General features: G+C 52.2%; 11 protein-coding genes across 11 annotated transcripts; 6 read left to right on the forward strand and 5 right to left on the reverse strand.

Annotated features, from left to right (window-relative positions):
- Positions 1 to 1,066: 1,066 nt before the first annotated feature.
- On the forward strand, positions 1,067 to 2,390 carry CLAFUR5_08075 (Tyrosinase-like protein orsC; the record flags this gene model as incomplete). The annotated part of the gene is made up of 3 exons (XM_047907223.1): positions 1,067 to 1,290; positions 1,353 to 1,594; positions 1,672 to 2,390. The coding sequence occupies 3 exons, from the start codon at positions 1,067 to 1,069 to the stop codon at positions 2,388 to 2,390; spliced, it is 1,185 nt and encodes a 394-aa protein (XP_047759615.1).
- A 322-nt stretch (positions 2,391 to 2,712) lies between these two features.
- On the forward strand, positions 2,713 to 3,739 carry CLAFUR5_08076 (Decarboxylase tropJ; the record flags this gene model as incomplete). The annotated part of the gene is made up of 2 exons (XM_047907224.1): positions 2,713 to 2,844; positions 2,936 to 3,739. 2 exons carry the CDS (start codon positions 2,713 to 2,715, stop codon positions 3,737 to 3,739), a joined length of 936 nt encoding a protein of 311 aa, XP_047759614.1.
- A 546-nt stretch (positions 3,740 to 4,285) lies between these two features.
- CLAFUR5_08077 (Glucoamylase I) lies at positions 4,286 to 6,255 on the forward strand (the record flags this gene model as incomplete). Its single annotated transcript, XM_047907225.1, has 2 exons — positions 4,286 to 4,362; positions 4,422 to 6,255. The coding sequence occupies 2 exons, from the start codon at positions 4,286 to 4,288 to the stop codon at positions 6,253 to 6,255; spliced, it is 1,911 nt and encodes a 636-aa protein (XP_047759613.1).
- Positions 6,256 to 6,799: 544 nt separating this feature from the next.
- Positions 6,800 to 7,778, forward strand: CLAFUR5_08078 (uncharacterized protein; the record flags this gene model as incomplete). The annotated part of the gene is made up of 3 exons (XM_047907226.1): positions 6,800 to 6,958; positions 7,056 to 7,190; positions 7,248 to 7,778. The coding sequence occupies 3 exons, from the start codon at positions 6,800 to 6,802 to the stop codon at positions 7,776 to 7,778; spliced, it is 825 nt and encodes a 274-aa protein (XP_047759609.1).
- Positions 7,779 to 8,316: 538 nt separating this feature from the next.
- On the forward strand, positions 8,317 to 8,764 carry CLAFUR5_08079 (uncharacterized protein; the record flags this gene model as incomplete). Its single annotated transcript, XM_047907227.1, has 2 exons — positions 8,317 to 8,609; positions 8,662 to 8,764. 2 exons carry the CDS (start codon positions 8,317 to 8,319, stop codon positions 8,762 to 8,764), a joined length of 396 nt encoding a protein of 131 aa, XP_047759608.1.
- Positions 8,765 to 8,810: 46 nt separating this feature from the next.
- CLAFUR5_08080 (uncharacterized protein) lies at positions 8,811 to 9,035 on the reverse strand (the record flags this gene model as incomplete). Its single annotated transcript, XM_047907228.1, has 1 exon — positions 8,811 to 9,035. One exon carries the CDS (start codon positions 9,033 to 9,035, stop codon positions 8,811 to 8,813), a length of 225 nt encoding a protein of 74 aa, XP_047759256.1.
- A 924-nt stretch (positions 9,036 to 9,959) lies between these two features.
- On the forward strand, positions 9,960 to 11,812 carry CLAFUR5_08081 (uncharacterized protein; the record flags this gene model as incomplete). The annotated part of the gene is made up of 2 exons (XM_047907229.1): positions 9,960 to 10,857; positions 10,911 to 11,812. The coding sequence occupies 2 exons, from the start codon at positions 9,960 to 9,962 to the stop codon at positions 11,810 to 11,812; spliced, it is 1,800 nt and encodes a 599-aa protein (XP_047759257.1).
- Positions 11,813 to 12,000: 188 nt separating this feature from the next.
- On the reverse strand, positions 12,001 to 12,381 carry CLAFUR5_20024 (uncharacterized protein; the record flags this gene model as incomplete). The annotated part of the gene is made up of 1 exon (XM_059462881.1): positions 12,001 to 12,381. One exon carries the CDS (start codon positions 12,379 to 12,381, stop codon positions 12,001 to 12,003), a length of 381 nt encoding a protein of 126 aa, XP_059318924.1.
- A 15-nt stretch (positions 12,382 to 12,396) lies between these two features.
- Positions 12,397 to 13,491, reverse strand: CLAFUR5_08082 (uncharacterized protein; the record flags this gene model as incomplete). The annotated part of the gene is made up of 1 exon (XM_047907230.1): positions 12,397 to 13,491. The coding sequence occupies one exon, from the start codon at positions 13,489 to 13,491 to the stop codon at positions 12,397 to 12,399; it is 1,095 nt and encodes a 364-aa protein (XP_047759254.1).
- Positions 13,492 to 14,988: 1,497 nt separating this feature from the next.
- On the reverse strand, positions 14,989 to 15,795 carry CLAFUR5_08083 (putative O-acetyltransferase CAS1; the record flags this gene model as incomplete). Its single annotated transcript, XM_047907231.1, has 1 exon — positions 14,989 to 15,795. One exon carries the CDS (start codon positions 15,793 to 15,795, stop codon positions 14,989 to 14,991), a length of 807 nt encoding a protein of 268 aa, XP_047759255.1.
- A 131-nt stretch (positions 15,796 to 15,926) lies between these two features.
- Positions 15,927 to 17,584, reverse strand: CLAFUR5_08084 (putative O-acetyltransferase CAS1; the record flags this gene model as incomplete). The annotated part of the gene is made up of 2 exons (XM_047907232.1): positions 15,927 to 17,407; positions 17,458 to 17,584. 2 exons carry the CDS (start codon positions 17,582 to 17,584, stop codon positions 15,927 to 15,929), a joined length of 1,608 nt encoding a protein of 535 aa, XP_047759258.1.
- Positions 17,585 to 19,439: the final 1,855 nt, after the last annotated feature.

Genomic DNA, 19,439 nt, shown 5'->3' on the forward strand with positions numbered 1-19,439 from the left:
CATCAGCCCGCCTCGACGTCAGCAAAGCCATCGTCTCTCACAAACTACTCGTGCTTCTCGACAAGCTGATCAGTCAACAATGAAGCCGAAGACCTATGATAGGAACTGCGGGACTGCGGAAATGCCTAATTACGGCCTACCAGGATTACCCTACCGGTGTATGAGGTCAGGCATCTACCTACAAAGCTTAAAGCACAAGCTTGAACGACTCCATCCTATTTCGACGACTTACCCCTCTGGCGATTCGCCTTCAGACCCTACCTCCTTTCTATATAGGCTTAGTGTAAGGGTCTGTGTCTCTGGCGAAGCGCCCAAGGTCAAACTGCGCTTTTCGGTTGAATCTGCATTCGCAAGCCGCTAAGACCGCGACAACATCTCGAATAACACAACAACGCAAGTAGATACGGCTAACCGCAAGAAACATTTCCCAGATAATATACTTAAGATCGATTGCACGTACTTCTTACGGCATTAGCCCGTAGTCTACGGGCCCGAGGGACTATATTCTTCGAAAGCTATCGTGTATTCGCGTGCGAAGCTTGCCCTCCGAGCCTATAAGAGTACAACGCGATATCGAAATGTCTTTTGCGAAATACGGAGCTCCGTCGTCTCGGCGAGCAGAAGAAGCTCTAAGTATCTGTTCTTAAATCGACGAGTTGTGCGTTGTATTACGACTCGAGAGGGCAAGCGAATGCAGGATTAGCCAAAGCTTACGGTTTGCCCTTAGACCCTCGCAAGCGAGTACTCCACCACAACACACACCTACGAGCGGCCAGCGAGGCGTCTGAGCCGGAGATAGGACTCACTGTACCGTCTCTGTTTCTGGCGCACTGGTAGGGGTAAGGACAATGCCCGGATCTCCAGTACCGACACTGCCGTACCAAAGAATACGACCTTGGCGGTACCGGTCACGATGAGGTCCCCTAGATCTTCCAGGACCAATGATCAACGGCGTAGTGGACGAGCAATGTGCATGTCTGGCATTGAGAATGGAGGGGGGACCCTCGTGCTCTGCGATCTCTCACATCAGCAGATCGCGGCCGTCAAGGGACCTGGTGGGTGAAATATGCTCAAACTCGGTCTTCTTACGTCCTTTTTATTGGCAACCCTTGCGGTAAATGTTGCTGCTAATGAGTTTGGGAATGTTTTGCTGGGGAGACAGGCTCCGGATCCGCGAGCAGAGGATCTGGAGCGTGAGCGTATGGGAGAGCTGGTGAAGAATTATACTGCGAAGACGTGGACGCCGGGAGGGTCGTGTACGGAGGAGGATATTACGGTGAGGAAGGAATGGTGAGCAGAGAGAGTGTGAATCATATATTGCCTCGAGAGTGCGCTGACATGAGCTGTTCAAGGAGCGACCTCACGCGCGATGAGAGGCGGGCATATATCAGCGCAGTGCACTGCTTGCACGAGAAGCCCTCGAAAACGGACCCGGCCATTTCTTCTGGCGCTAGGAATCGTTTCGACGATTTCGCGGTGGCGCATATCCTGAACATGTATGATGTGCATTTTTCACCAAACCTGCTCTTCTGGCATCGTCATTTCCTGTGGGAGTTCGAGCAAGCTCTCAAAAACGAATGCGGTTACGAAGGAGGTATGTCACCACCCCGCTGCCCTCCTCACACCCACTCTTATACTACACCTACTAACATCCCTCTCCCCTCCCCCCAGGTCAACCCTTCTGGGACTGGTCCAAAAACGCCCTCGACCCCCTCACCGACTTGCCCCTCTTCGACGGCTCCGAAACCTCCCTCTCCGGCAACGGCATCCCCCGCAACGTTACCGCCCCCGACGGCACGACGGTCGAGTGCGCCTGCGTAGAGTCCGGCCCTCTGTCCAACTGGACTGTCAATGTAGGCCCAACAGGCCGCGGTTCGCCTTGCCTGCAGAACCCCTCCACATCAGGCCTTGACTACAATCCCCGCTGCCTTGAGCGTTTCTTCGATCCGAGCTATATGGAGAATATCACGTACACACACGTCACGGATACGTTGTTGAATTACGAGGAGGTCCCGTCCCCGGATGGACAGCAGCCGAGTTTCTTCTGGAGGATTGAGTCCTGGCCGCACGGGATTCATCCCATCCCACATACCGTTATTGGGGGTTTACAGAATGATATCCCAGCAAGTCCGACGGATCCGTGGTTCTTCTTCCATCATTCGGCGCTTGATCGCGCGTGGATTGTGTGGCAGAGCATCGAGTGGGACGTGAGGAAGAAGGCGTTGCCGGATGTGAGCGAGTATGCTGGGGAGAGGGGGCATAGGGAGTGGGAGCCGGCGCAGGCGTTGACGTTGGAAGGGGTGATTTATTTGAGTGATGTGTTTTCGAATAGTACGGTGGACGAGGTGCTGGTGCCGACGAAGGGGAGATATTGTTATAGGTATGAGTAGGCGGGCAGGGAAGTAGCAATGGGTGGTGCTGGGGGATCCGAGGGTAGAGGAGGTTGATGGTGGGGAATAGAGGAGGTTTCGTAGAGTGGTACTCTGTAATTGTCAGACCTGGTCTCATGATGGGGCAGCTGTAAGCCATGGTGTCATTGGAGGGTGAGGTGGTGGAAGTGATGCGTAGGTTGATAAGAGAGCAAAGTAGTGCTACTCACACCAGAAGTGCAGCATGCATGCTTCGAGCTAAACCAGTATAGGCAAACAGAAAGATCCAATATAGTTACTCCGATCTGCAGTCTTGGAGTACGTCATTGTCGATCAGAGGTGCATGCTCTTGAGGGTGTACTTGGTCCAGCAGTGTGGTCGGTGTCGCGTTGGGAGGAGAATCATCTTTCTTCAACACCTTCGAAGCGTCGTTGACGACAGCTATACCACCATGCAGCTAAGCAACCTAACAGAGGTAAGCATCGCGAAGCATGTGTACAACTACACACATGTAGCTTCGCAAGCAGCTCTATCCATCATAGTCACCAAATACTGACCAACCTTAGACGCTACGAATGCTCGTAACAGCAAACCACATCCTCCACCAGCACAACGCCGTCGACGGCTTCGGCCACATCTCCGTACGGCATCCACAGAACGCTTCACTCTACATCATGTCCGGCTACCTCGCACCCGCCCTAGTATCAACCGCAGACGACCTGATCGAGTACAACGTCGAAGGCAGCATGCCAGTCGACCCCAATGCCGGCAAGGGGTACAGCGAGCGCTTCATTCATGGTGAGATGTACAAACGCTGGACGGGCGTCAACTGTGTGGTGCACTCGCATGCGGAGGCAGTGTTGCCGTATGTGGCGAGTGATGTACCGTTGTTGCCGATGTACCACATGGCAGGATTTCAGGGGAGTGAGGCGTTGCCGGTCTGGGATATCACGCCGCTGTATGAGGAGGAGCCGGAGCATCAGCAGGATATGCTGGTGAATGAGGCTCGTTTCGGGGAGGGCCTGGCGGATTCCTTTGCGGGTCCTTTCAGCAATGATTCTGACTCAACCTCACCCGCTCACACTGTTGTCCTGATGAAGCGGCATGGATGTGCCACTTGGGGACCCGATATTCCAACGGCAGTCGATAGGACGCTGTATACGCTTACGAATGCGGGTGTGCAGACGAATGCCATGGCGGTCCAGGCTGCTGCGAGGGCGGCGGGGCTGGTGCAGAATGCGACCATTGAGGGCTTGGGGAAGAGGCAGGCGGATGATTGTAGGAAGATGAATGAGGGTACCCAGGATAAGGCGTGGCAGTTGTGGGAGAGGGAGGTGGAGGTGAATGCGTTGTATCAGAATAAGGTGTAGGGGCATGGGGCAGCTTGCCATGATGGCGCAGATGTCCTGCATGGAAGGGCCAGTGGTGATGCTCTGAAAGCCATAGTACCAATAGCACCTGTGTGAAAGGGGATGTTTGTTCCAGCGTTGAGACAATCGTGGCTGTCAGGTATCAATAGATTGGTGCATCGAGACTCCTGTCGCTAGCTGAAGGCCCATGAATGTAGGGCTGTCGTGTTTGAGAGCGCTGGTCACATACGGACTATCTTGATGCTGATGATGTGCCATCTCACAACCATGAAAGAAATGGCCAGCGAGCGGCACGGATTGGTCGATCGCACGAACCTGGTTAGAGGCTTCCCATGTAACTTCGCGCACCTGACAGCTGATCTCCTCTTTCACCAATTACACTACACGGCCACAGACCTCATCTGGGCAGGTCGTAAGCGCAGCATGTGACGGACTTCGACAGCTGAGCTCAAGTCCGCTACGCCCACTCGGAGCAGCTCATCGTAACAAGCAGCAGGCACCCAGACTTCGACTCGTTTCACGGCCGCGGCGAACTAGATCACAACAATGCACAAGCACATGATGATGCTTCGTGGCAGGCGGGGACGAGACAAAACTATCATCGTGTCCGCCTTCGTGGCTTTGTACATTTCCTCTGAAATTCTGACCACATTTGATCCAACTGTCTGCTGACGATGAGAAGCTTCTACCTCTTGTGGACGCTCGCAGGAGCAGCATACAGCCATTTAGGACAAGGAGACCTACGACCTCGAGCGACAGGCTCTCTCGAATCATGGCTGGCCGCCGAGTCGCCAGTCGCTCTGCAGCGTATTCTGAACAACATCGGCTCGAGCGGTGCAAAGGTTCCTGGAGCCAAGGCTGGCATCATTGTCGCATCGCCATCGAAGAGCAACCCTGATTATTTCTATACTTGGACGCGAGATGCAGCTTTGACGATCAAATGCCTGACAGACCAGTTCCTATCGGGGAGCTCTCCGAGTTTGGAAGGCACCATTCAAGACTACATCAACTCTCAAGCATCTCTGCAGACTGTCGGCAATCCAAGCGGTGGGCTCTGCACTGGAGGCCTCGGAGAGCCCAAATCCAATGTCGACTTGACTCAATTTACTGGCGCTTGGGGTCGACCACAGCGCGACGGGCCTGCTCTACGTGCGACGGCTATGATCGCATATGCTCGATACCTGTTGGGCAAGGGTCAGAACGCCACCGTCGCCAAAATTATCTGGCCAATCGTCCAGAACGACTTGTCCTACGTCAGTGCGAACTGGAATATGACGGGGTTCGACCTCTGGGAGGAAGTGAATAGCGCATCCTTTTTCACAACCGCCGCTCAGTATCGTGCTCTGATCGAAGGCAGTGCGCTTGCATCTCAGATTGGCAAATCCTGCTCGGCTTGCGATTCACAAGCGCCACAAGTGCTGTGCTTCCTGCAGTCATACTGGACTGCATCGTATGTGCTGTCCAACACTGGCGGCGGTCGCTCAGGGAAAGACGCGAACAGCTTGCTGACAAGCATACACCTCTTTGATCCGGCTGTAGGCTGCAACGCCAATACGTTCCAGCCGTGCAGTGACAAGGCACTTGCCAATCACAAGGTAGTCACCGACTCTTTCCGCTCAATTTACACCATCAACGACGGCATTCCGCAAGGTACTGGTGTGGCTGTTGGCCGCTATCTTGAAGACAGCTATCAAGGTGGCAACCCGTGGTACCTCAGCACTTTGGCTGCAGCTGAGCAGCTGTACGATGCTGTGTACCAGTGGAAGCAGCAAGGCTCAATCTCGATCACGACGATCTCACTGCCCTTCTTCAGGGATGTCTATTCATCGGCCGCTGTCGGCACATATGCCTCATCCTCAGCCACGTTCACTTCCATCGTCAATGCCGTTTCGACATACGCCGATAGCTATATGGCGAATGCACAGAAGTACACACCGCAGAATGGTGCTCTGGCTGAGCAATACTCACGGTCGAATGGAACACCACTTTCAGCGGTCGACCTTACCTGGTCATATGCCGCCTTCTTGACAGCTCTCAACGCTCGCAAAGCCGCCATGCCTGCCTCATGGGGCGCAGCAGCTGCGCGTCTGCCAGGTAGCTGCTCGGGAAGCTCTGCCACTGGACTTTGCGCTACAGCAACAAACACCTTCTCGCGTCCTGGCAGCACTGGAACACCAACCACCACGGCATGCTCCGCCACGCCAACGTTGACGAACGTTCTGTTCAATGAGATTGCCACGACTACCTTTGGCGAGAACGTCTTTATCGTGGGCAGTATCTCTCAGCTCGGCAGCTGGGACACGAGCAAGGCAGTCGCTCTCAGTGCCGACAAGTACACAAGCAGTAACAACCTCTGGTATGTCTCGGTATCGCTGCCGGCCGGTACCAGCTTCCAGTACAAGTATGTCAGGAAGGAGAATGATGGTAGCACTCGATATGAGGGCGACCCTAACAGGAGCTATACGGTACCTAGGAATTGTGATGGATCTGCGACGGTGAACGATACCTGGAGATGATGGGGTCTACTGATGTCGTGGCCAGCATCCTGGAAGAGAAGTCACATACCTACATCACATACTTATGATAGCACATTCGGACGCAATGAAGTCTGGAGAAGACATCTTTTCCACCATGCATTCAGCCTTTGATTCCAATGACGTCGAGCTCTTCTTTGCAAGCGGGGCACAGCCATCAGTTAGGAAGCACTTCCAGTTGGTCTCGAGATCACCAACACAGTCCGTTCGCAGGTCGTCTATTCTTGACGCCCCTGCCTGACCTAATTCGCCATGTGCAGACATCGTCTCAATCTGCTCAGACCTCCAAAAGAACTACAGTCCCTGCGATGTGCACTCCCTCCCCCAATGCCTCATTCTCTCCACAACTAATCGTACCACAACATCCAGATCTCCGACGCGCTCCTGACGCTACACGTCCCCAATGCAGGCCACCTCCCGAACATCCGTGAGAATCCCTTCTTCCCGTCTTTAAGTGTTGCCCTACTATAATCCTACAGACCCCATTCCCAGCCGCATCGCAGGAACGAACCGTGTCGTAGCCCCAATGAGCACAGTCCTCTTCGTCGACAAAGACTCAAACAAACGTTCTAGGAACGTTTCGACGGAGCCGAATTTACTGGACGATAGGCATTGGACTGATGTAGCGCCGGAGGGGAGCGTGGTGGCTTTGCAGGCTGATGGGGAGGATTGTGGTTCGGGGTTGGTAGGGTATATCGTGGCGGGGAGGTATAATGATGTCTAAAGGGGATGGAAAGGGACGGGACACGCTGATGAGGGGCTGTGTGTGTCTAGGAATCAAGGGCGTAGTGATTGATGGACGGAGTCGAGATGTGGTGGGTTGTGGGAAGATCTGTGAGGAGGGGGAGTTTGTGTGCTTCTCAAAAGGGCTGACGAGTGTGGGCACTGGATTGGATTTGAGGCCTTGGGAAGTTGATGTGAGTGCCACACTTACCAACTGCCGACCATCACACTGAGCTGAGATGAAAGGATAGGTCCCACTGACGATTGGCAATGTCATCGTCAAGCCTGGCGACATCATCTGCGCGGACGAGGCGGAGCAGGTCGTTGCTGTGATTCCGAGGGAGAAACTGGTGGAGGTCGTGGAGATGCTGCCGAGGTTGAAGAGGGCGGATGATCAGGTTTTGAGGGATGTGGCGGATGGGGTGGATCTGAGGACGAGTTTCGGGGAGCATAGGGACCATTATACGCATTTCCGGCGAGCTCGAGAACGGACCTGGTGGGCCGGGGTTGATGTGCTTGAGCGAAGTTGGATGAGGCACTTACAGGGAGGCTCATGCTGGGACGATGATGGTTCACCGACTCCGATATTCCTCATGGTAGCATCATTGAGTGGGTGGTGGGTGTCAAGGAGAGCAAGATGCTGCCGATATGTTCGAGATGATTGGTGGTCCGTGTCGTTGTTGACGTTGTTGACAAGGATCTTGCCAAGTCATCAGGTTGGTCCTGCATCAATACCTTATGTTGCCGCATTGCATTCGCCCGCCCATACACGAGCTGAATAAGGAATTGCTATATGCTGCATATCGGCGGCTTCAGCGAGTGAGGATGTAACAAGCCACTTGACTGACCAAGGGAGAAACATCAACCAGATGAAAAGCCATCCTCGACATCGCACATTCTACTTGTCCAGAAGGATTCATCATGAGCCATGATGGCTCATATGACTAATGTGCACAATATCCAGAATTAATGCAAGCTGTCTAGCTAGCCCGAGCTGGAGGCAGCTGCGGAAGCAGTGAGGCACAGCACGCTACGCTATACGACCTCACCTCTGGCTTCACCTGCCATTACATTTCCTCAATACGCGTTCGAGGTTTCAGGATGTTAGCCCAATTTACAAAGTTGTTGGATTCGCTGCACTAAACGAAACTTTGCTCTGTTGCGGTCACCGCACTCCAGTCTTCAACCGCGTCATCTTCGACAATTCGGATGACTGTCAGCGACAAGAAGATCATGAGTATATGAGGTCCAGTGCCCTTCCAAGCAGTCTAGAGACACAAGATCCTGCTCAGTCGCAGCGACTTAAGCTCGGCAAACACCATGGACGTCTTCGTCTCTGCGACCTTCGACCAGCGTGCCAAGGACCTCATGCTCGAGTGGCATGTGCCTGGCATGTCTCTCGCGGTGGTCACAGGTGATGATGTAGCGTCGAAAGGATTTAGGCACGCTTCAATAAAGCCTTCAAAGCCATGCACACCGGACACAATATTCGACATTGCTTCCTGCTCGAAGTCCTTAACGGCTGCCTCAGTGGCTCTACTAATCGCGGACAATGATCACTTCAAGGACATCACGATTGAGGATGTGTTGAGTCACCGCACTGGCCTACCATCGTAAGGCGACATTGCTGCTCATACTCCACTTACATCACTGATCGAGCTGTAGACACGACAGCTCATATGTGGGCATCAAAGCGGAACATCCAGACCTCGCAAAGAGTGTGACTCGCAACCTACGCAATTTGGAGATCAATGGAGATCAGAGATGATCAGCTATTCATCGATGCTAGTGATCGGTCGATGGGCTTTACTTGATCATTTGAACACATTCACAGCCAAACACACTACATCGCCAGACTGGTTGACCACGATGATGACGCTGACCAGGACGAATTGAAGGCCGAGTTCCGATTCAAGGATGATCAGGTTGTTCAGATGGGCCTCCACTTGGAACCAGATCTTGAGAATCTCATCTGGTTCGACAAGATCGACGACTCTTCCGAAGTTCTTGCGCGAAGATAGAGCTCTCTGCGCCGCCATTGTGGAGCTTGACGTGACAGTCGGAGCTCTTCTGCAGTAGGAGCTTGGTTTAGCTTGATTGATCGGAATCTGATCCGGCATCGATGTCGTCTCTCTGCCGAGAGAAGAGCCTATGTTTCCACCGGTATATGTCCTGCTGGTTCTGAAGAGACGTCAATATACAGAGGCAACGTCACCGCCAGCCCGAAATTTGGCCACAGTGATGCTGGGAGGGTTCTGCGATGCCCGATTTCGATCGGCGCCCCCGGTGTGTCAGAGTCGACGGCGAACATGCACAAGAACATCAGCTGTCACCTCGTACGTCGCTCGTACATGTACGGTACGATACTTCTTTAACATATGCGAGACCAAGGTGGTCTTTGCAGGAACATCCTGCCTCTTGGCACGCGACTCCACCCGGCATCAACAGGATGTGGGAAGGATTTCCCTATACTGGGAAGGATTCGTAGCAAGTTTGGCGCAATGGGCGAGCTTAAAATACTTCAACCAAACCTTGCAGCGAGCACGGACGAGGCTCGTCGAATGACCTTTTGTTTTTTTCCAACTTCGTGCATCGATAATCGAATTCATGGCGCTGCACCAAGCTATCGAGTACCGACTCGCTGATCAGATGGCAGGTCTTGCGGGGTCTGTATTGGTAGGTTTACACGGAAGTCTTGTCGTACTCCTTAAAGCACATGCCGCTCCATGCTCCCTGTGTGCATGTGCGACGCAGTCTCACGGGTCCATTGAGAAAGCAAGTTGCAGCGATATCCTTGTCAGGTACCCCTACGGAAGACCAGGCACCGCATAGGGACTTCATTCATCACTCAACGCGCCGGACGCACAGCGTGATTGCTCTCTCGCCGAGAACGATCCTTCTTCGGCCACTGCAGCGTGCTCGACCACATATGCTGGCCAGAGTACAGTAGCACAGTACACGACATGGACTCCACCGACTTTGTGAAGCCTCAAGCGAAGCTTGTTCCTCGAGTGGCCGCGTCGCTGCGGAGCGAGTCGAGCTTCCAGCGTGAAAAAGAAGGAAGCTTTACACACGACCTCGCGCGCGAGGCAAACAAGTCACGATACGTATATGGAGAGCGATCGAATAGTGGGACATCATTAGGAGACGATGAGAAGGCCCTGCGGAACACGGACACCCACGATACACAACTCACAACTTTCGATCATCCGACTGATGGCCGACTGTACCGACCTGATGGCAGTGTTGTGCTGCTGCCAGCGCCGTCGCAAGACCCGCGCGATCCTCTGAACCTCTCGATCAAGCGCAAGTGCGTCGCCATCATCTCGCTATGTTGCTTCGGCGCGCTCGCGGCATCAGCAGAGCTTATTCTCGGTGCTATGCTGCCCGTCTTCGCTCTGGAGTATGCTGGCATCGACCCGAAATTCGTATTGCAGTTCGCAAAGAGCGGAGGTCTACCAGCTGGTAGCGATCCTCTCAAGTTCCTGGAGGATCTGCCGAATTCTCCACCGATCTGGAACATTTACCTACTGGCCTCATTGCCGGTGCTTATGATGGGAATTGCGAACCTGATCCTCATCCCAATGGCCATCTCCGTTGGTCGAAGATCGGTTGTTATCTTCTGCGGTGTAGTTGCAATCCTCGGAGCCGTCTGGGCGGGTCAGAGTCAATCGTTGGGCTCGCATCTGGGCGCAAGATGTATACAAGCACTCGGTGCTGGTACCGTGGAAAGTCTGATCCCATTCATTATCCAGGATATTTGCTTTGTGCACCAGAGGAATACCTGGATGTCAACTGTCTTCGCCGCGCAGGGAATCATCATCATTGCCCTTGGAATTGCGGCGCCCTACATCATTGGCTGTAAGTACAGAACAATACCCACCCCTACTGACTTGAAGCTGACTTTCACGTAGACATGAGCTGGCGCTACATCTACGACATCACGGCCGGAGTCGCAGGCTTCTTCCTCCTCGGCGTAATCCTCTTCCTCCCAGAAACCCGCTGGCACCGAACCCGCTCAGAAATGAATGGCGTGCCCCGAATCGAATCTCAGGCATACCACCCACCCCGAACCCTGAAATACGACCTCGCCCTCATCAACGGCCCCTGCGAATGGCGAAAAGGCTGGCTCGCTTTCGTTGACACCCTCAAGACTTTCTTCTATCCCCAAATCTTCTTCATCACCATGCTCAACAGCGTCATGATCGCCGCGGCACTAGCAGCAGGCTACACCGCTGCCCCAGCCCTTCTGGTCCAACCCTGGTCATGGCCCTTCCTCCACATCGGCCTATGTCTGATCCCGCTCCTGATTGCTGCTATTTTCGTTGGCGTCTTGACAGGATACTTTGCAGACTGGACTGCAAACTACGTTGCCAAGAAGCGCGGGAAGCGCATCCCAGAGAATCAGCTCCTGAATCTCATCCTCCCGACAATTTGCGCCCTGATCGGATCCGTTCTCTTCGGTCTCGCGGGCGAGAACCAAGAGAAGTACTCCTGGGGCGTCTTCCTGCTCGGACTGGGTCTGATGGCTTTCGGCTTCTTGGGAGCGAACACAGTTGGTGCTGTGTACGTTCTGGAATGCTATCCTCACCTTGCTGGTCCGGCTTTGGTCAATATTGCCAGTTTCAGATGTCTGGTGGCGTTTGCGTTGTCGTTCCAGGTCAGTGAGTGGATTGCGAACTTGGGCTATTTCAACTCAATGATAATCTATACGGGGAGTATTGCGTTCTTTGGCGCTTTGATTCCGGTGGTGTATCGATGGGGACCGGCGTGGCGGAAACGGTGGCCGGCGGAGAGGTTGGGAGACGGGTTTTAGAGGTAGAATCTGTGTTTACATATGATATAACAATGATTCACGAGAACCATGGTCATGGTGATGCATATTTTGACGCCTGACATCTTCATCTTCCCACCGAGCAGACTGTCTCTGCCTCTGCCAACAAGTATACTTCTGTTCAGCATGTCGCTCATGCTAGAACCCGTGCATCGTATCATGGGTTGCACTTAGGGCGGCCGTATCTGGTTGCCCGAGCAGCCTTTACTAAGGTGACGAGTGTCGACAGCTACCCATCGCGGTGGTGTTCGAGGCAACAGCGAGGCCGAAGACGCTGTTACTACGCGATGATGGGCAGTCGTTAAAGTCTTGGCTGCCCGGCATCGTGCTAGGAGGGTTCCGGTGTAGCGATACAGTCTGGTCGCTTCTTCCTTCATCGTACTCCGATATAGGGCTTTCATGTCCCCTCTGCATACGGCAAGTCGGACCAAAGGACTCGAGCATGCGTACAGATCTGGCAACTGTCGAGCGGGGATGGGAGCTTCGAGATGTTTGCCGTTGGTGATGGAGGCCGCTAACATGACAGCAATCATGAGCTTGGCATTGTCCATATCCCGCCTAGTGATTCAGTCCCAAAGTGCGCGTCTGGGATCATCCTTTGTATCGTTGTCATCATTAGCTTCACGCTCCTCATCGAGCCCTCGCCAGAACGCCTCGATCTGTTCTTTGTAATTCGTCCCCGACGCAGGCATTGCGTACAAGTATCGTTGATGTGCAAGCTTGCCGAGCCACTCGTCAATCACTTTTCCTTTGTCTCCAATGCCGGCAGAATGTACAAGCAGCTGACCTGGGCGATGGTCGAAGTGAACATTCTCCTCGCCGCCATCGTTCGGATAAGCGTTCCACCATTGGGACGGGCATTGGACGACGTGATCTTTATATTGATCCATCTGCATGACCTTCTCCATGGCTGACTGCTCAGTGAACTCCAGCTCCTCCTCGGGTCTGTATGTTCGAAAGGAAACGATCGATGACACAAAGTCCACGCTCCAGGCAGAGACTTTGATCAGAAAAACACCGTTATTGAGGCCGTTCCAGTCTTTCGTGAACAGCAGGTGAACGTCGGGGCGATGTGCTGGTGGAAGGAAGATCTCGAGTGAGATGAGCTTGTTTATGATGACAGTGTCTGCGTCAAACCACATGAGCCACTCAAGTCGTTCTTCTGCTGGCTTGGCGAGCTGTAGTAAGAGAACTTCGAGGAGGGCGGCTTCTTTTGACCAGAGACCATCCAGGATCGGTTGATGTAGCAGAAACATCGTGTACCCATTCACCTTGCTGTGCGCCAGATGGGTGTCGATGGCTCTCTGGTAAGCCTCGTTGTGTTTGCCGTGAGCGACTGTACACTTCCCTATCGTTGGTCGTTGGGGCGAGGTCCAGTTGAGGCCGACAAGTTTGGTCAGCCTGTTGTTGATGGCGGTACTCTTGTGGAAGAAGTATGAAGTAGGCTCGAATGTCTCCAGACCTGTCGATGAAGTCTGTATCCGTACATGCATACCGTGATACATTTTGGTGAACTCGAACGTTGCTAATATCAGTGAGACAATGAAAAGGAAGAGTATTGACGTTCGTGCCATGATGAACCTCATTCTGGCGAGGCTGTGGTGTACCTCATCGGACTCCACGTCACCGACAGTATATATACTACCCTTTGTTGATGCCATTTTGAGATTGTGATCCGGCGTCTCAGATGGCCAGGAGAGTACGAATCTGTATAGCAGGCCAAGGCTGTGAGGCTTCGTACTGGGCCGTGGCATAAGTATAAGGCACGGACATGAGGCGCGTTCTTGCCTTGGACCAGATCCTACCAGAGCCGAACCAAAAGTCGGCATTTGACGATGACTGTATGATGCCACCCTGCGGCTAGTCCTTCGCATGTGGTGGTAACTCTATTTCGACTGTAGCTGCTGCAGAGCTGAGTTTTGACGAAGATGAGATCTTGTATTTCGAGTAAGGTCGCAACAGAGCTGGAATACATTCATACCGCATCTCCCTCAATACTTGCATCATGGGTTTGCACTGCTTCACTCACGTTGGGCGACTTGTAGGCGCGTGCGAATCTTCTGCCCGAGCAGTAGACCAAGACCTCTATACCAGAATTAGCGCGCTCAGCCAAACTATGCCAATACTTCGGTCTCAGTCCACAACATCACTGCGGCGGGTAAAGGGCCAATGCTGACGAGCAGCCAAGCTTTGACACGTTGCTGCCGTGGATTGTGCTTGATGCAATCGTGGAGTCAGGCCTGCCTGTTGAATATGTGCAGCACACGTGCGACCTGCCATGGCCAGAAAAGCCACACCTTGGGTCATCGATGCCGTATATCTGCGCCATTCCACGTTACGATCCCCATGTGCCAATTAAACGTGCTCTTTGAGTGCGGTGTTGGCATCTCTTGGCACGGGATCACCGGCTTCGAGCAACATGTGAAAGGTGTTGCCGATATCCCAGCACTGCTTGAAAAGACCATCGCTGAGCTGAGGACATACATAAATTGATGAAATGGAGTCGTTGCGGTTGTCAAGCAGAGGAAGCAGAAGGAACGATTGCGAGACATCTGAAGAACTCCACTCTTTGCGCTTGGACCAACAACCTCTGACGCGTCGTTTCCTATTACGCTCGCAGGGACATCAACAACATCATCAACATGCCATCTCGATACCTTCTGTAGTCTCTATGAGGAGTATCAATGCGAGGGAGGTAACTTAGGCTATCAAATCCCGCGCCATATTGTTAGACGACACAAGCATGTTGATTTGCTGAGGCTCAAAACGACAGTGGCAGCGTCAGATCTTCTCCCTTTGTGTTGTGTCACGCTCACGTTGAAGTCCAGAAGGTTCCTTTTCAGTACACCTCGCTTGAACCCGCGGGTGCCGATGTCAAATGGGAGGGGAGATGGTAAGGCGGCATGATGTCAGGAAATGGCCGTCAGGTCGGAAAGACCAGATCCCTTACGATTCCAACGGGAAGAAGCTGAAGATCCCGCTGAGGGCTGTGCTGCCAGGAGGTGTGAAGGCGTGTACGAGCAGGAAGTTAACAGCTGAAGGAGGCAGGCTTTGGAGCTTGATCCATCGGACTTATCGTGAGACTGAGAAGTTTACTAATGAGGAGCAGTTGCTGAGAGCGAAGCTGTATATTCTCGACATGCAAGCGTGACAATTGGCTAGGTGTACAAGATTTTCAACAGCCACATCACGAAGAGTACTCGAGTACCTCTGTCCCGCACTCTCGCTGGCCACACTGCAGCCTTTTCCCGTTGTAGGACACTCGGCCTATTCGCTACTTCCTCAGTCGAAAGCGCTCCATCTTCCTCCATGACTTCGCCAGCCAACAGACCCATCTCAACCTCAGCAACAGGTTTGGTATCACCTGTCGCTTCTGTCGACTCATGGTCTTCAATAAACCAATTTGCAATAACGCCCGTGGCATCCCCAACAATACTGCAAGCGATCAAGTACAGCGGCGTAATGAGCACTAGATCTCTCCACCGATCGCCCCAGACCGTGTCATCTCCATGGAAGAAGCCGGTACGCAGCACGCTTTCCTGGTCGACTGCTAGCCAGAGATGATTCTGCATCACATACATTTCACCCGAATACCGGCCCAGCCAAGCGAAGGCTGCAGAGTGCCAGTTACGAAGGAGTGGATGAGCATTCCGTAGGATGATGAACGTCAGGATGGGCGTGATCGTGAGATATGGTTGTAGTTTGCTGAAAGCTGCTGTGGATTTCAGGGCTGTGTTGGTCCAGTAGAAGTAATATCCAAAGGCAAGTATTGATGCTGCAATGACGAGGTATTGGAGAGCTGGGAAGGCTTTCCTCAAAGTTCTGCTGAGGCTGTCTTGCTGCTTGTCGGAGGAGAGGATATCTTTGATCCAGACATACAACATTGCCACCAGCATGCCGACGTAGACGATGTATTGATCCTGGTCGACGCGATGATGGAAGAACTCCCCCGCATCGAAGGACATGCGGCAGGTGATCTTGAATATCTTGACCACGGTCTCCGGCAGGTCTTTCGTGTTTAAGAATGTGTGCACAGCCAGAGCTGAGACTGCGATTTTGGACAGGAGCAATGGTGTCTTGCTGTTCCAGTCTTTCTTCACGGCCATGGTGACACGCAGTACCAGAATGTTGACAATGCCATGTAGTAGTATAGCACCCAGCGTGTGCCCAGAACGTAGGCCAATGTTATGGGCAGCAAATTCGTCCGAATCATGACATTCACGAAGCGCTTCGCAGAGAAGTCCTTTTTCTGCAAAAAATATACTGTATGCCCAAAGCCGGTCAGGAAAAGGTAGGACGCCATGGTAAGGCGGATAATCTCCCAGAACCAATCAGCTCCACGCCAGGCCATGTTGTAGTGGTAAATGATGATGAGTGCTTGCATCCAGCCTTTCCACTCATCAGTCTGATCCCGTGGTAGAAATGGCTGATCCGGGAATTTCTCGCCTGGTGCAAATTTTCGAACTGGTTTACAAGGGCGTAGCGTGGCAGCGCCGACCACAAATGTGATCAAGATCATGCTGCCAAGATTATTCAAGTCAAGAGGTATTCGCTTCACCTGCTCGAAGACATGAGTCCTGTCCGTGATGTACTGCAGTGTTACGACAGAGGTGAAGGCGCAGGTGGCCCTGACAACAGGCCGATTCGCATCGCTAAGGTAGGGGAGCTTAAGATATGCGAGCAGGACCAGAGGAAGAATGGCAAGTGCGATGATCAGAAATCCGATCTGAATCCAGTTCCTTTTCCAAACTCCACAGCATATCCCCTTGTGTATGAAGCCATCATACCTGCCGATCCTTGCGTTACACCGTAGGTTCAGCAACACATCGGCACGCCGGCACGACACCTCACCCGAGACGTTGATGCCGTCGTTGGCATACATCTCCTTGCGTGGCTCGGTCATGTCGCTGAAGCTCCACATGATCGAGATGGCGGGATGTGCATCTGCAGCAGCCTTGAGTGCATCATTCGCTTCCTGGACCGGTGTCAAATCAGGCGCGCTGCCATCGTGGTTGAAGGGTCTCTCGGCAGGTGCAAGCAATAGAAGGTCACCAGGTCCATCGAGAAATGTGAAAACATCACTTGATCCTGCTGGCTTTCGGGCAAATTCGCTGGATGAGTAGGCGATGGAAGCAAGACTCTCAACGGCCTTAGCGTATTGCACGCCCTCGTCTCTGTCCACGAATGAATGGCCAGCGCCTATAACGGTGAGCATCGGTTTGATGGCTTTGCCATCGCGGAGATCTTCCATGCGGTGAATGATCTTGGTACCATTCAAGTAAGGATCCCAGATGTATTCGACCTCGATGTTATCCTTGCTAAAGTTGAGGTCCTCGCCGCGCTGCTGCCGGACTTCTGGGACATGGAGTCTACTGTCGAGTCGTTGTGCAATGGCCCAGTAAGTGCCTTGGGTCTGCAAATCGCCAGCGAACACAACAATCTTGCGAGACTCGCCATTTGCACAGTCCTTGATCTCACGTCTGTTGTGGTCGGCAGTATCACAGCCTGGCACGAGCCACTTGTCTTGGTACCAATGGCCACCTCGGGTCAACGCTTGACATTTGTTCGGATCGTCGTCTTTGGTAGCAGATCAGCAGAGCGTGGCATCTATACTCTTCGACACTTACCGAGAATGAGGTGTCTGCAAAGCACTGCCATCAGCAGCACTACTGGGTAGATCGCCCAACCATGTGGGATCGATACGAGCCTATTGTGCCCAGCGCTGGTCGACTCTGAGAGTGCTTTCAGCTTCATACCTAAGGTTGTCGTATAAGAACGTCAAGCAGAGTATGTTAGGAAGCTGGGCGTGAAGATACTGTGGTTCCTCCAAGGATCGTTTGTCTCATGCCACACATGCCGGGGTCCGAGACCACACCAAGTATGCTTGAGCAATTGCCACGTACAAGACAATGTGACCGGCTTGCTGGCAGGTCGGATCGACGTGTAAGTGAAAGCATGCTGCCGAGACACGCAGCTCTCACGAATGGACTCTTGATGGAGTCACGTGTGAGGGCAGACCAACACCAGCCTCATCGTGATTGCGTGATGAGGCTCGAGCATGATGATCGCTGTATCGAAGAATCATGGACGCAGCCCTTGGCCAATGTGGTCTTGTCGTTGTACGCTAGGATCCGCCATCTGTTGAATGATTGGCATGTGGTGCAGGGCCAAGCTACCGGAATTGGGCCGTGGAGTAGATATGGGGGCAGCCGGTGAATTACTCCGACAGGGACAATCATGTCAAGAATTACTACGACAGGGACCATTATGTATTTCTTACTCCGATAGGGACTTGTACGGTATCTATATTACTACTATAGGGACTATTATCGCTAACGATATAAATAAAGTACTATAGCTAGGTAGAGCTTCCTATATCGCTTTAACCTACTCACCTGTGCTTATAGAGCAGGTTAAAGCAATATAGGAGCAACAAATCAAGTAGTATAGGTAGGCAAAGGAGAGTTAATAGCTATATCCGTATAACCGTACTTTACTTTGTTCTCTTATTACCTAGACCTTATCTAGTTATAGGCGCCTTCCCTATACAGTTTAATCTACTCTATAAGAACAGGTACGTAGGTTATATAATATAGGGAAGTAGTATAATATATTTGATCGCCTAGCTTATCGTCCTCCCTCGGCGTTCTTATTCCTTAGACCTTATATAGTTATAGGTACTATATCTAGTATAATTTTACCTACTTGCTTGTCTATACGGAGTAGGTTAAATTATACTAGATAGGGCAATACTATAACGTATATAATCGCCGAGCCTACTAGCCCTATAATCGAGCGTTACTATTATCGTAACGTAGGTAGTAAAGAGGCTATATATCACGGCCCTAGGCCTAGTAAATAGATAGCTAGTACGTAGATCACGTGACCGCGCGCACTAGCGTGACACCTCGGCTTGTATATAGCCTCGGCGTATCTCGCGCTCCTCTTTCTTACGTACCTAGCTACTTTATATTAATACGACTATAAACCGCTATACTTAGCTAGGTCTCTATATCCGTAGAAGAGCTACGACGGGATCTATAAGAGTGTAGATCATTAATAACCGTAATAAGACATTACGGCGTACGTTAGAAAAAACGTACGACTCGGTATAAGAGACTACTACCTTAGGCTAAGTAGTATCTAATATAGTACGCCCTTAACGATAGCGAGGCTCGCTACTAGCTATACGACTAGTAGTATAGCGCGAGTCTATATACAATATATAGACTTAAGGATAGATATAGTAGTAGTAGTAAACTACCGACAACGCCTTATAGTATAAACTCGAGAGCTTATAGCGACTAGTTACTAACCTACCGCCTAAGTTTAACCTATACGACCTTCTTTCCGATAACGAGATCTAGAATACCGATAGTATAGCTACGGCGGTAGTTAACTACGACGACGACGGCGCTACCGAAGAAGGCGAAGGAGAGGAAGGTAAGACATAATAATAAGTCGCGAAGACCCTCTAGATCCCCGTTAACGACCTCCTATAACTCGATACCGATTAACTCGTTAAGCTCGTATAGGAGCCCGAGAGGGCCGCGGCTATCTACTTTATCCTACGACGTACGGAGTAAGAGTATAGGAATATAATATAAAT

Source organism: Fulvia fulva, chromosome 3 (genome assembly GCF_020509005.1).
Source record: "Fulvia fulva chromosome 3, complete sequence".
Classification (NCBI taxonomy): Eukaryota; Fungi; Ascomycota; class Dothideomycetes; order Mycosphaerellales; family Mycosphaerellaceae; genus Fulvia; species Fulvia fulva.